Source organism: Botrytis deweyae, assembly GCF_014898535.1.
Source record: "Botrytis deweyae strain B1 chromosome Unknown BDEW_024, whole genome shotgun sequence".
Classification (NCBI taxonomy): Eukaryota; Fungi; Ascomycota; class Leotiomycetes; order Helotiales; family Sclerotiniaceae; genus Botrytis; species Botrytis deweyae.
This window is the reverse complement of record NW_024066231.1, coordinates 236,599-252,604: the sequence shown is the minus strand read 5'-3', so window position 1 is coordinate 252,604 and position 16,006 is coordinate 236,599. Positions and strand designations below refer to the sequence as shown.

The 16,006-nt window shown below is 39.8% G+C and overlaps 2 protein-coding genes across 2 annotated transcripts; both read right to left on the bottom strand.

Moving 5' to 3' along the window:
* Positions 1-7,626: 7,626 nt before the first annotated feature.
* Positions 7,627-8,178, bottom strand: EAE98_008825 (uncharacterized protein; the record flags this gene model as incomplete). Its single annotated transcript, XM_038956448.1, has 1 exon — positions 7,627-8,178. The coding sequence occupies one exon, from the start codon at positions 8,176-8,178 to the stop codon at positions 7,627-7,629; it is 552 nt and encodes a 183-aa protein (XP_038807160.1).
* A 3,586-nt stretch (positions 8,179-11,764) lies between these two features.
* EAE98_008824 (uncharacterized protein) lies at positions 11,765-14,296 on the bottom strand (the record flags this gene model as incomplete). Its single annotated transcript, XM_038956447.1, has 1 exon — positions 11,765-14,296. The coding sequence occupies one exon, from the start codon at positions 14,294-14,296 to the stop codon at positions 11,765-11,767; it is 2,532 nt and encodes an 843-aa protein (XP_038807159.1).
* Positions 14,297-16,006: the final 1,710 nt, after the last annotated feature.

Below are 16,006 nucleotides of genomic sequence, written 5' to 3'. Positions count from 1 at the left end.
TAAATATATAAATATATAAATATATAAATATATAAATATATGAATATATAAGTATATAAGTATATAAATATATGAGTATATGAGTATATGAGTATATGAGTATATGAGTATGAGTATAGAGTATATGAGTATATGAGTATATGAGTATATGAGTATATGAGTATATGAGTATATGAGTATATAAGTATATGAGTGATAGAGATAATAATGGGATGGGATAATAAATAATTTGTGTTTTGATGGAGTAGATGGTGAGTTTGTGGGATGGGAATATGATTTGGAGGGTGGGAAAGATGGTTGAATGGTTGGATGGTTGGTGGTAGGGTATTAAAGATTAAAGGGTTAGAGGGTTAGAGGGTTAGAGGGTTAGAGGGTTAGAGGGTTAGAGGGTTAGAGGGTTAAAGGGTTAGAGGGTTAGATGGTTAGAGTATTATGAGTATTATGAGTATTATAAAGGGGTGGGGGTTGGTAGGTATGAGGGGGATGGGCAGTAGGAGGGGGAGGGGGAGGGGAAGAGTATGGATATATGAGAAAGGGGTATGAGAGAGGGGTATAAGATATGGAAGGGTACATAAAGAAGGAGGTGATGGAATGAGATAGGTGAATAGTAGAGAGGAAGTGAATAGAATAAAATAAGAACAAGCTATACCTAGCTAGGAAAAGAAAGGGAAAGGAAAGGAAAAGAAAAGACAAACGGAAGCAAATAGTTGGTATGAAAGCATTGTATCTGCGAGGGGCTTTCTTCTGTAGATAGTGTTTGAGGCAGCAATCGTTGGATGCAAGGAGAGGAGAGGAGAAGAGTTTTCTGTGGTGCTTTTTGAGGGTGGATGGATGGATTTTGATGGAGGGTGGGAGTTGGTTTGAGATGATAGGGAAGAGGGATGGGGTGGGGAGGGGTGGTGGTGGTGGTGTTGTTTATTGGTGTCGTTCTTCATTTTTGTTACTTGTTTTTCATTAGCATCATTGTTATTATCAATAAGATAATCCCTCATCAATCACATCGTTCCGGTTTATTTGGCTATTCATTCATCTGTCTATCTATCTATCTATATCTATATCTATCTATCTACACCAAAACTATCAAACTCCACAATTCAAAGCGCTTCTGGGAGAACTTATGTAGAAGTGTAGTTGTGAGGTGGAATTTCTTTAGTGAGGAGGTTCAATATATTTGTCGTTTTACATATGGTGGCTAGTTGGCATGTGGTGATGAATGTTTTTTTTTTGAGGTGGGAGGGGGAGGGGTTTTATATTGGGGTGAGAGGAGGTGAGGTGAAGAAAAGGAGGAGAGGATTAGACGAGAGGGAAGTGGGAGTGGATGTATATTCACTTGTGTATACAACATGTGATGGGTTGGAGATCTGATTGGTAGGTAGGAAGATAGCGTATGAGGGTGATTCATGTCGGTATATGGTTTGTATGTATGTACGAGTATATAAAACTTGAAATCTGTTGTGAGATTCCGATCTTCAAAGGTTCTTCATACTTACAACATGTCCAAATGCGCCTGTGCGGTGTGGATGATGATGGGATGGTGTTGAGATTTGATGTATTTGGGTTTTGAGTTCCTGTATCTGGGGTTGTGGGGTGGGGAGGGGGTGAGATGAGAGTATTCTCATTGTCTATCATCTAATTTGATATTATTGTCATCGTATAGATGTGATTGCGATTTCATCATTTATCATCCCGACAGTATATTCAATTACTATAAAATCTAAGTTGAATTCAAGCATTGGCGGAAAGTAAAAACCAGTACAGTCATTCATAATATATGCATCCTTTTTTTGCGAACAAAATGCTCAGAAACCCTGGCCTGTTTCACATCCTCATCGCTTTTTGTAATGTGTTTGACATCTCAATAATAGAAAGTTCTTTCTATTTATATTGGAGAGAAGGATTATATGGTGGGGTTAGGGAGGGGTATAAAAGAGGATTCATTTATTATTCCATTTCTATTTGTATAACGCTCCCGGTTCTGCGGATTTATTATACCTCCCTCGCTTTCATTTTTGATTTCTTTTTAGAGTGGATATGACGTCATGATGAATTCATTGCTAGATGTTCTAGAGGAGGGGGAGGTTTTATTCGTTTATATAAACAGTTCAAGGTTTGTTGTTTTTATGATCTTTAAACTACCTGCCACCGTTGATATTGATAAATATGTCGGGAAAGCAAGAAGTAATTGTCGTAGGGATTAAGGTTGATAGATGGACTAGGATGCAGTGTTGTACTTGCTTGGAGTTTGATGGTAGTTTCTTGGGAAGTTGAAGATTTTTGTTATCAATTTTCTTCTTTTGTCGGTGACTTGAAGATGGGATGTTCATTATCACTTATAAAGTACTATTGCCGGTGGATGTTTGATGTTTGATGTATGGATTCTAGGCTATATAAAGTATGGAATTGTTTACTTGCGATGGGGCTCTGAGGATGGACTTGCGATGAGATCGTATGGTTCTATGTGGGTTAGGATGTTGACATTCCTATCACAGTCCACATATACAATGCTAGTGATGTGCTGTACGAGAGTTCAGAATTGAGATGGTTGTCTTCTTATACTGTATAGAGGGGTAGTTTTTGGGACCCAGAAAGAGGAGATGGGAATGAAACAGGAAGGGGGTTTTCACATACACATAGCGCGGTTAAGATAGAGAATGCAGATATGGTAAAAAGTATCAACTCGCCCTTTCTTCTCTCTACTATCTTCTAGTTAACTACTAGTGATCGAGTGGTATGAGTATAATGTATGATACTTCATACGGATTTTTCGATTTAAAACGGTTTTTGAATCTGAAATTCACTTTCTAATTCTTTAATATAATATAATTTCATATTTATATCAAATTGTTTTTCATAAAATAAAATTAGAAATATAAATAGAATTGTTTAATATTAATTAATAATAAATAATAGAAGAAATCATAAAACTTAATATAGATTTCCTAATTCAAAATAATTTTTGAATTTTATATTTATAATCTGAACTTTTAAATCTTTTAAATCTTTTAAATCTTAATATAATATCAAAATATTAAATATAAAAAGAGTAGACTATATTAGAGAATCAGAAAGTGAATTTCAGATTTAAAAACGTTTTGAGTTGAAAAATCCGTATAAAGTATTATAATAATATTTTATAAGTTAGATTATATATATTACACTCATCTTTTATCTTTTGATATCTTTAATAGACAAGGACAAAGGCAACGAATACTATGACAGGAGTTGATTTCTTAATGCGAGAAATATTATGAAATGCGAAGGCTATTCTCGCTCTCGACTTAGGGTTATCTGTAGACAAGAAAAATATGGATGGGGAAATAGAGAAATGAGAGGGGAGTATGATATAGTTTTGTTGTTCTTTTACGAACTTACTGTCGGGTGTAGAATGGTATAGCGGTTAATGCTGTCGTTGATCAAAGTATGATTCCTTGTCGAGTCTGAAAGTTCGGATTGGAGGCAGGATCGGATTCTATTGGCCAGAATTGATTGAGAGGTTACTATGTAATCAATTATACAGTTTCATGAATATCGTTTCGTTGCCTATAACCTGCTATTTTATCACTATACCTCACAGCAGCTTCCAACGTATATTTCAAGCTAGTTATAGACCCAATCAATTATGACATTTGGAAAATAATGGATGGAAATGCAGTTGCTACAGTGTAGTATGAACATAAGTCGATAGTAGGAGGGTAATAAGGTTAGATTCCCTTCTGGACGAGAGAATATTTGCGAGTAACAAGATGAGACAAGAAGACATTTCTTTGCCGTCATTTAATTTCATTGTCGGATAAGTAATGATACTATCAATTACTGTCGTTTCTCGGTTTTAAGCATACATGGACTGTTCGCCTGCTTCTTATGGATTACATCTGTTCGAATCCAGCGATGTATACGTTCAATATCGTGTTTCTCAGCCTGCCAATCTCTCATTGCCTCTGTCAGTATCCACTCCTTGTAAGGTTTTATGTGTCGTTGTTTCGAAAATGATTAGAAATTAAATTTTCAGAGTTGTCTTTATGTAGAGATGTATTTTAAAATTCAAATCTCGGTTAATTTTGAGAGGTAAGTAATAGGCGCTCGAGAAAAGAAATTCACTCTACTAATATGCTTTGGAGATCACTGTATCGAAGAAGAAGAAGAAGAAAGAAAAGAATGTGATCGGTGATTCACATCCTTGATATATGCTTTTGAGCAATATTTGAATCACAGTAGTAAATCGAAATTCGGATTAGAGAAGGTAGGGTAGACGCTTACAGTTATCTATTTAAGCCGGTTCTAATTTTACTGAAAAGTAAAAAAGCAACATGAATGAACAACAGGTGTTTCAGCAGTATTTTTTATCGCCATAATTGACGTATTAATTCGGATGAGCAGTTTATATTTCCTCATCTAGTATTTTTTGGTTCTTGTTATTGCTGTCGCTAAATATCCACTATACATCCCATCTCTCTATCTCGAAAAGACTTTGTCGTTACTGTCATGTATTAGAAATTTGCATCTGAGATGACATATTGATTTATTACTGATTTCCTGACCTCCTCTTTCACTTTGAAGAGGATCGCATCCTAATTAGTAACGCCGCCCCTCTGAAAGACATCGAATCCAGAGTCTCATTTGGAATGTAAAGAATTTATAGGTAGTCATTTGGAGTTCGTTTTCCTTAATGCATCGCTTAGTAGCGCATGTAAGCTAGGAGTATGGAGAGAGGGGCGAAATTGCCGTAGAAAGACGAAACAAAGCGCCAAAGGAGAGGATGGATGGTGATTCACACATCTACTCCTCAACACCCAAAAAGGAAACCATTGTAGATGTGTGTTAGCGACTCATGAAACTAACACATTCGGGAAGACACAGGGGCACGTGTACTGTCCCTAGTGTCCCCCCCCTCGAAGTCCATTTTCAATCCTCGTTGATCTATGCTATAAGGTTGAGACCGATCCAATTTGCTAACAGTCTGCAGAGATCTTAAGATTGAGGAGTTATCTCAAGCTTTTTAAATATCTCCCCTCTACTTTAAGAACCCTCACATTGATCGATAAAGCGGGTCAGAAGATGGCGAGTAGGCAAAACTAAATATACACTAGACGGCAACTAGTGACATTAGTATAGTTCACTCCACACCTCATCACCTGGGTAGACTACTAGTCTCTCAATCCCTCTCCCCCACTCAGAAGATCAATCAAAAATAATAATCAACAAACACTTCTCTTGAGAATCCAAAGAAAAAAAAATGCAAAAAAATCAAGCTTCTTTATTGGGAATTGAGCCCAACGGGGGGGTCGAACCCCCAACCTTGTGATTAAGAGTCACACGCTCTACCGATTGAGCTAGCCGGGCAGGCTTTGCTTGATGGTTTGTTGAAGACAGTACCTGTGTTTGAGAATATATTTGGGGAATCAACAGGAAAAATTTGTAAAAACTTTTCTTAGGGGGGATTAAGCGAGATGATAGTGGGGCTGGCTCATGCGATGATTTTTGGTGGGGGGGATGAGGAAAGATTTTGCTCTGACCATACTCAATAGCTCTCATCACATGAAATGCTCTCATAACTTGAGAGAATACAAACACACATAGGAGAAGATTGCAATTTTCGGGAAAACTGGCCTAGGATGACTTTCCGTGAAGAGGTTGTATTGCGGAGTACTTGGGGCTTCACGGTATTTACTCTATACTCTTTGATCACTCGTTGTCGAATGAATAAGTATTCATTATTGTCGCATCGAAATGTTTCGTTGTTGTATCTTTACTTGAATGCCCATCATCACTCCCTTCATATCAAACCGTTTTTCCCTTCCCTACTCCATTCTCTTATCTAATCCTGCACATATGAATTGAAAAGGGTTGTATTGAAGGATCATAGTTCTTCTTCCCAATGGAATCCATATCCACTCTCATGGTATGGTACTTCGATGATGCTCTTGTTGCACATCTTGGTGGCAAATTTGGGGTTTGTTGCATGTCTCAACATCCTGAATGCCCGGAGATTCCGATGCACTTCCACTCCAGACTTGGAATATTTGAAATCAAGAAGATGATTTGTTGCACATCTGCAAAATTTGGAATTGGTTAGAGCGAATGGAAAAACACCGAATTTCATACTAGGAATATTATACTTACATTTGGACTTCCTGGTTTTCGGCTTGAAGAATGTATCCAAAAGACAGGAATAGAGGGAAATTTATTGTGAATATTTCCATTTGCTATCCATCGCTTTCAATTCGACTGTGGGTTAGAGATAAGTAGTGAGTTCCAAATCATTTCTTGAGACAGAAAAGTATGTCTTTGTCATCGCAGGATAATCTAAACTCCAGGAAATTTTCGCCTTGGATTAGGCTCCACGAAGGTGAGAATGTTTGTATGAACCTGAAACCTGACTAATACACAGCTTGGTAACGAGAACCAAACAAGCTGGGACAAGCATGACCTCTCTCTCATTATACACATACAATTACAGCCCGTCGAAGTGCAAGTCCGGTGGTTTATCATAGATACAATTTCATTGATGAAATTCCGCCGTGGTAATCTCATCTCACAATTCCAATCTAAATAAGTCAAAAATATGGTCAATTCAGTCTACTATCATACCACTCTGAATTCTCCGAAGTTCCTCAGAGCTCTTGAGGATCGAGAGATCCTGATCATGCATCACGTGCTCCAAGTGAAATTCCCTCGCTTCCGCCCAGGTGCGCTGTCATACTGTACATAATCCCACAAACAGCCTCTCCTGTCACATACGACCATAGACTGAAGAGAATTGGGCATCCCGTCCGCTCTGCCATACACAAGCTTCAGATCGGTGGATTAGTAGTTGGGTGGGTGACCACCAGCGAATCCCCACTGTTGTATGTTTCTTATTACTTTTTGCTGGTCCATATACCTAGGTATGCTATTTGCCTTTGTAGGACGTAAGTAATGATTAAGTATGCTTTTGACGTGTGCTAAGCACAAGTTATTCTACAGGTCCATATTCATGAGACGTAGACAACACACAGTCCACGGCTATCCATCATTCTAATGTAAATTTTTATGAATGTACTTCGATTCATGACACGCTCCAGAGTAATCTATAGCAAACTTATAGCTGAGAATGGCAATGCAGATATGAGAGTTTTATTCTTTTTTACGGAAAATAGAATGATGAAAGACTAACCGACATCGATTGCAAAAGATTGAGAGTATCGTAAGAGCAACAGCTAATCGACCTTTAGGGTCGTGCCTTTGATATGATATCACAGCATGGAAGCCGGGGACAAAATTTTGGTATAAGACTTGAATCGGATAGAATTTATGGAATGTGTACAAACCAGGTTTAAACCATCAGTGGGTGCATCATGGGTTGACGGAACCCTTCCTAACTTTCGAAATTTTTAAGAAATTCGTTCTTCAATTATTTGATATCAGAATTTATATTTTGATTGTTTTATCTCTAACAAACAATTATTAGAATTCCTAAGACACAAAACTTGATATATCAAGAGATATTCATAAGTCCTTTCTTACAGTGTCCCGTCAGTCTATACACCCACTGGTGAACCAACTATTCTATTCTTCTATTGTAGCTCTCCTTTGACAATATCCAGAGATGGATGACATCTATCATCAGCCAGTGTAAATCCTTGCTGTCTAATGATACCCCGAAATTTCCCTCACGCCCCGTATGTAATCGTTAACATCATTATCCTGTTTGATTGCATTTGAAGCTCCCCGAACTGCCATACGACCGTTAGCGCATATCGTCAGAACCTTCTGAATGCATAACATACAGATGGAAAGCAATGATCTCTTCTTTTTCTTCAAACGATGCACCTGGTAGGGTAAACATTCTGTCCAGTTACCCAAAGCCTCGGCTCGTGAATCTATAATATCTTCCCATTCATCTTTTGGGCGATACTTCAACCAACCGATCAAATCCTTGACATCGTTCTGCGACGCTTCACAGCAAGCGAAAATATTTATGATTAGTCCAATGAAAAAACCAACAAGGCATATCATGAGCCCGACGAAATCACCAGGGCAAAAATTAGTATCTTTGGAATGAATGATACTACAGTATTCTGTAGATGTTGGAAGAGCGACAGGTGCTGAGACAATCGCGTCAACGACTGCAATCCGAGTCGTTACTGCCCAGATGCTAGTTTGGTGTCTTACAACCTCAAGTGTTTCTGTTGAAAGCATTTTAGAGGAGCCAGCAGTTTTTTATGCCGAGTTGCAAACGATCCGGAGCAAATGTCAATCTTTTTATCGAATTTGTATTTCGAAATCCAACTATGGTTACTTTTGTTAATAATCGAATTGTGATATTTCAATTTTGATGCCATAAACTTCCAAGATGAGAGCCTTTCACCGGATTCCCTGTTCATTCACACGTTGGAAACCTCAAAACACTATGGTTATGGATGTAGGAATAATGTACTCGAATTTATTTGATGCCAGTCTGCCACGAAATGATGATATCGAAGTTCTTGCTCGAAAATGAAGTGGTGTGATATTTAATGGTTTGTGGGAGCCGCTAATTTTTAGATTTGCGACGGACTGAAATGTATGACGTACTGGTCAGTTCCAAAAATTGTGTTTCATCGGGTAATCGTGAACTTCATTCATCACCAAGGGCTTCATGTGACGCACTGGTTTGGGTTGATAATGCCTACTATGGCAGGAAAGTGAGAAGGCTTCATGGAAGAAGCCGTATTTCATATATCTTTCGTTCCTCTGTTCTCCGAATTGTGGAGATTCGTTGAAATTAGAGAAGCCTTGGCTGGCTAGAGAAAAGCTTTGTTCGATCTCCGGAATCACTGAATTCTCTCAGTGCTCTGAATAGGGATGTTCCGTGTGATGGTTGAGATGAGAGATCCCCTCGAGGTCGAATTTCAAGGTGTACACCAGGCTGAATAAGATGTTGCGAATCGTACCAGATGAGTTTAAATCAGTCTTTTGCCTAGAGAGTCGAACAAAGTAAGGCGCGTAGTGTACCCCAAGATTGTGTTCACGGAGGAAAAATGGTTATATCCTAGGGAAGATTTGCTATGAAGCCACAGAGGGAGAAGAATCTGTACACCAATCACGATGGAAAAGCCATGATGAGGACTGAAAGGATGTCAGCTACCTGTCGCAGAGTTGTGTCTACCCCAGAGGGCAACGGAGGCGATTATGTGAACTGCACTAATTATGAAAGAAGCAAGGTCTAGCGGATATCCCTTGTGGAATAGACATTCGTCCAGCATTTCGAGGCTCATTCAACAATTCCTCTCTGTCGATCTCTATATCTCTGTTGCTGTTGTGAAGGAGTTGGTAATCTCCTCGTGGAGAGGTATGATCTATACTCCTATGAAAGTTATGTCGTCAGAGAACAGAGAAGGATCTTTGCATCTGATACTGATGACTTCCGCCAGTCTGCATATGTAAACGCCACCCTCGAGTTTTGCCTTCCAATCTACAATCGAGATATCGCAGTTCTTGGGTATTGCACTGACCTTCTTGTGTCTAGGTAGTAGAGTACGGAGTCTGACTCAACACATATGGAAAATGATTGGCCCTTCTGACATAGCCGAGGACTCATAAAAAATTTAATGCCTATATTTCTCAAAAAAGAAAAGAAAAAATCAAGTAGTATCGATAGGTAGCATAGACTAGACGGTAGGAAAAGTATGTTGGAGAAAGTGTGCGAAAGGAAAACTTCTTCGGTTGGGATCCCAGAAAAAAATGCCAATATCGCATATCGCCAGCCAAGCCCCAAAATGGTGAGGTGGTTTCGTCGATTGGTGGACTGTCTTAACAATTTACAATGGCGAATGGATACAAGTGTCGAGATGCGCATGTTGGTTTGAGCATTTGTTTGAGCTTAACAAAAACGAGGAGACTTTTTCGTAACTGTTGGTCGACTGGCTGATTGGCTGATTTGGGACAGTTACTTGACGCCTCTGCCTAGGTGCTCTTCCTAACTGATTCGGCTAGGGTCTGAGAAGCATGGCTATGTTGACCATCATCTCAATAAGAGATTTCACACATGCAGCGAGACTTCTAAAGGTGTAGGGAATTTTCCCGTCTTCTGAACTCTTAACATATTTGCCGTGTCAGCCCAGCTTGATTATGTCCTTAATTATGATATTCACCATAGTCAAGAGACGGGGTAGTTCTCTAGAATCGACTAGCTGGGAATTGATTTGGAGCATACGCGGGACTCGCTTGGAGATCAGAAGTTGACAAAATTTCACTATCGTCGATTGCTACTTTCTTGAGAGTAATATCCATGTTGATATGTGAACTATGGTAATATTTGGATCCAAGAGACCATCTGCCATGATGTCTTGTGCTCTCATACCCCATCTCATGTTCAAAGGCATGTCCTAGTTTTGCAGAGTGTGGAAACGTACTCCGAAAAAATGGATCAAATGATGATCGCAACCCAATTCAAATAGTTAAGAATTGTGTGAGCTGAGGTGTCTTCAAAGAGATAAATTAAGATCTGGTGCGAACGAAGAAATCGTATATTGAGGTATTTAATCCGGATGGAAAGTTGGATTTTCGGCTTCTAGCTCTAACAAAGCAGGCAAGGTGTAAAAGGAAGTTTCTAAACTCAAAAGACAGCTAGACTAATGAAGTTTTATTCTATTGATGAAAAGTGGAGTTGAGTTATTTAATTCAGAGACGCAATCGAATTTCCAAATCGAGTTTCGAATAACGGAAAATGAGATGGATGAGCTGTAGTACCTTGTCCAAATATGCAATCGACTTCAGTTTGTGCATTCAAATCACTTGAGACACTGAAATTTTCTGGTATGTTGATTTGATTTGATGCGCTTATACTTTGGGACACTTACATGAGTTAGTAAACTCATATATCTTGAGAAATTGACAAGAATTAAAACAATAGTTTTGCATTGAACAATGAAATAACTCGAGATATTAAAGCAAAGTAGGCTACTGGAATCATTTGAGATGCTGAAATAACTTGAGATATCAGAATCAACTCAAATATCCAAATAATCCAAAACATTAAAAGCATCAAAAGCATCAAATTCATCAAATTCCTTTCAGACCATAAAACAACATAAAAATCCAAAAGATTGAAAAGATTGAAAACACCAAGTACATCTTAAATACCAAATCTACCACAGTATCCAAATCCATTCGATATACACAATTTCCATCCAACAATTCATCAACATTTTACTTAATTACAAGAAATGAATGACACAGCTAGAATTTCTTTTCAATGTTCAAGATGATGCGTGCGAACTATGATATGATATATTGAAAGAGGGAAGGAGAATAGACACATGGAAAGAGATACAAGTGGCTATCAACCATCCAAGGTTCTAAACCAACTCATTATAAACATCCAGATACACAACCCAAATTAACCCAGTATTACTCCCATTAATTTTCTCGAGACTCCTTTCACTTCCATCGAGAAAAACGCAAGCGCAGTTCATTCAATAACCAAGTCGTCTCAAGCATACACAGCAAAATCGAGTCACTTTCATGCTTCACTCCATCTCATTTCACCGATCTTGAATATTTGCCCTCCTGTAGATATCCAACTACATGTAGGTATTATACATAGCTATCTATGTAGAGGGTTGATCTTAACATTGAGCATATAAGAAACTGATGAAGGGCGTTTACTATGGTTTAAATTTGTACTGGTTTCTTTCTACTTTTCTCTATAGTTTCTAAAGTTACTATCTATATTATTACCACCATCCATTTTGCAACCTCAATATCAAGCATCACCGAGGCCCTAGCCACTCCATCCGTCAAATCAATCTATTTTCTCTTTCCGTTTTCTCACTCCCTTCTTAAACCTAGACACACTAGGCTTCATAGCAAACCAAGCCGGCAATGCACATTTTCCCACCAAGCCCCCAAAATCCGCTCTACATTCTTCCAAAAACTCCTCATCCGAGTATGTGTTTAACAATCTCGACTGTTCGCCCCCAGATTTAGAGTCCACAAGTAATTGCAGAATTTGCATAAGCGAATCCGGAGTCTTGGGAAGAACTTGCACCGTCTGACCAGTACGTGCAGAAACGAGGAATCCTGATGATTTTTCCCCGAGAAGTAACATGTACAAAGCAACCTGTAGTAGATGCTCTGGAGATAAGGAATCTGAATGTTTGATTTCCCAGACAGCGGCGATCTCCTTTTTGGGTCGACATATATCCATGGCGCCAGTGATTATGACTCCTGATTTCTTCAACGGTCTTGTAGGCCCACCACCGTGGGTGATAAGGGGAAATTTGCGGTACCTCAAGCTTTCGAAAAATATACCTCGTCCTGAAATTTTGGCGTCGCCTGGTAGCGTATTTAGGACATAATGAATATCTTTACAATAAGTCTCTGTTATCCATGTGTACCCCATCAATGGAATGCTCAATAGCTTGGTAATATCTTTATCTTTTGCTGCCATCTCAAGGTTTGATAAATATAACAAATCACCGGTTGTAATAACTCCAGTTTCATACGCGTATTTTATGTGCTCGATTCTCTCATAAAATTCTCTCGGGAGCTCGCGTAGCGGGTTTCGTCGTTTCGTTGGCCTCTTAGGTGACTCGAGAAGTTTTAAAGGTTCCGCAAGTATGGCCGACCTCTTTTTTAGGCGCCACTGGTAAATAGCAGGAATAGCTGTTCCAGTAATTGCTGCCACAGCTTCAACAAGACCATAAATGTCTTGTATTTCAGAAGGTGGAGGCGAGGTTCCGTAAGTCGGTTCGGCAAGCATTCTGAACTCGAGACGACTTAGACAGTCTGTTATGAGAGTTTCTGAAACATTTCGACACAATGCAGTGACGCCGAACATAGGCACTTGTCTTTCAGGGCCTGGGGATTGAATATCCAGATCACGAGTCATGACTAAATCGCATGTTTCATCCACAGTGTCCAGGTCCACAAAGGGCAAGGGTGCGTTTGTGTGAGCATGAATAAGGACAAGATGCTCAAGTGCCCGAGTAGCTGCTACGTATTGCGGATTAGTGACAGCAATGGGATCTTCGGAGACCTTATTGAAGTAGCTGTGATATGCCTGATCAAATCCAAGAACAATCGAGGCCTTCCGCTCGATTCCCTTTGCTTGATGATAAGTGCAGATCAATACTTTTCCATGAGCAACTTCAGGTGCGATTTCTGATATATCCGAGTCTGATCTGAATACAGGGATTCCTCGGAGTGCAAGATCATTAGCGAGATAGATTGCAGGCGAGATACCACGCACCGATGGAGAAAGGACTATTAAATCGTTTGGGGATATGCCAGGAAGTTCCAGAAGTCGCTGTACCTCGTGCACTAAGTCATCATATGGATCGCATATAACATAGCGTGGTTGAGGATAGGGTCGACCTGATGCATCATGGGATTTTACTGCCCGCATGGGCTTTCCACTGGGATCTTTGAGAAGTTGCTGATTGATGAAGTCAACATTGGATTGTGTCATACGATTTGAGGCAGTCTGATCCGCCAGGATCCATTCTTGGTCATTTATGTAGCCAAAAACTTCAGGACGATCAGCCATGGACAAGAAGCGCGAATCGGCATTGTTAAATCCATAAACTTCTTGACGTCTATCTCCCAAGACTACGACTCTCAACGGTTGTTCTGCTTTAGGCTGTCGATTAGGTCCAATAAATCCTTTGTCACGTAAGACCTTATCCACGAATCGTTTCAATATCGGTGTCATATCCTGCTGCTCGTCCAGAATCAAGACCGAAAAATCAGGAAGTTCCATGTTTTCAAAGATACTCATATCATCCTCCACAACTCGCTTGAGGCCTTGATCGGTAGCACATTCTGACGTGTAGTACCTAGCTCCGAGTGTATGGTAGTTTTGAACTGTCACATTGGTCAAGCCCAAATCTTCTATCCTCTGTTTTGTCTCTAACATCAAGCGCCGATTGTAAACCAATACTAAAAATCTGGTATCAGGTGCAGATTGTGCAAGGTGCAAGATTGTGGTCGTTTTTCCAGAACCAGCACATGCATCAACAATGATATTCTTTTTAGTATGTAATAATGTGTCAATAGCAATTTGTTGTTCAGGAGATGGTGGTAATAACGTCCTGGGTGGTCCAATACCCCGGACAGCAGCGACCGTCTCATCAGGAACACTTTCCGTCGCTGCAGCTGCAGCATGCGCCAATTTTCTGATGCAGAGAACAATACCATGAGGTAGACCAACTTTCTGACTCAAGACTGCCCATGGCAACGTGCTTGGCGAGTATGGGAAGAGGTGCCTAGAATGACGTGTAACCAAAGGTGTGCTCAACGTCGCAAATGGCCGTCGAAGGCAACCTCGAAGCATGATGGAGTCGAGATCAATATCGCTTATTAAGTGAGTACATGCAAAGGGAGCTTAGGTTGCATACGTGACTTCAATTTTGAGGATGGGCGGAGGAGGTTGGAGTCCTCTCAGCCGGATGAAGTGGCAAACGACAGCATATGCAACATATTGCTTTTGATGAAAACCCAGTTGAAGGCACTAGGAGTACAATCAAAACGCGAGGAATGTATTATGAGTTATATTGCTTTTGACATATCTCAATAGGGAACGACTAATGATTGTGATATATTGCCATTTGATTCTCTTGAACGGAATTTGGGTGGAGCAAGAGCTATTGACGTTATCGATGCATGATTTGGTTAGCTGACTAAGCAACACGACGAGAAAATGGCAGAGTATATATGGATTTAGTTTCCATACTTGAGATACACATCCTATTGAAATCACAAAATGAAACCCAAAATGGTGTCACTATTTAAGTATATAGACAATCAGTCACAAAGTGAAGGCATCGTGTTCAAAAGAAAGAAGACTCCTCATCGAGTGCCCTTCCTAAATTAGCTTCGGAAGCCAGCTTTTATTTCTTATTCTTATGATATTCAGAATTGACACAATCTTACGCGGCCAGTTTCTGCTTAATGCATATCGATTCCAATTTCTTTGCTTTTGGGACTACCTAGGTAGTTACTAGATACATCATAACATTTTGGGTCTGTCGAGGTCGGTCGGTTTGTATCTTCATGGCATCATCAACATGTTCATTCTATTCCTCCCTCTTCCATTAGCAATTTAATACCTGTGATTCTATTTTCTGTGCCCTATTTCCCTAATGTTCTTACCTAAGTTAAGCCCAACGATATTCTCATTCCAGCATATCCCCTCGAGCACCCTGATAGCAAATACCCGATGACTCTGACATTAAACACTTGACCAACAAGTAAAACCTCTAATAATCACCACTTGTTGCACCTTCAAAAGGTTAAAAAACAAACAAACGTGATTACAATCCTCCTCAACTACACTCCAATCACCACCAAGATTTCCCTTATTTTATATGACGACCTGTCTCATCGACCACATACCGAGTCACCCATGAACGTAAGAAATGCCCATTACCAAAATATCCATGTTTGCTGTATGAAAAATTTGTAAAGTGGTATTTCAGGGGATGAATCAAATTCCTGCAATCTCCCAAGGCGTGCACCCCTCAGATTCAAAAGTGTTTCCCGTACACCGAGACACGTGATAATTGTGCGTTGCGTTTTATGATATGTGCATCAGCGAAACACTCAACATTTCGGACAATATCGAAAACGGTCTGGAAGCGAATTTAACGGGCGAAATCATTGATCCCCGCTCCGAGGCAAGAAATGTGACCAATATCGCTGCGATTTCAACAATTGAAGAATGCAATGCTACCACATGCGCATCGCAATGGCCTTATTTCCTGATGCAGGATTGTGAAGCGATTGATGTGAGGATTACCGTGCCGCATAATACCATCAGGAACGCCTATCTAGATTCCTAGTTTCAGATCGCCGACGCCGATCCCTTCATTTCCACTTTCTGCAGCACAATGCACCCCAAGATAAATCTTTTTAAAATGGATCTTTGCGCCTTATAAATGCCCGCGAGGATCTGACTTGAGCTTGTAGATGCATGAAACTATATGTGAATTAGAGTTGGGGTGGTCTCACTACCCCACCACTACTTCATTCCTGGTCGTGGACT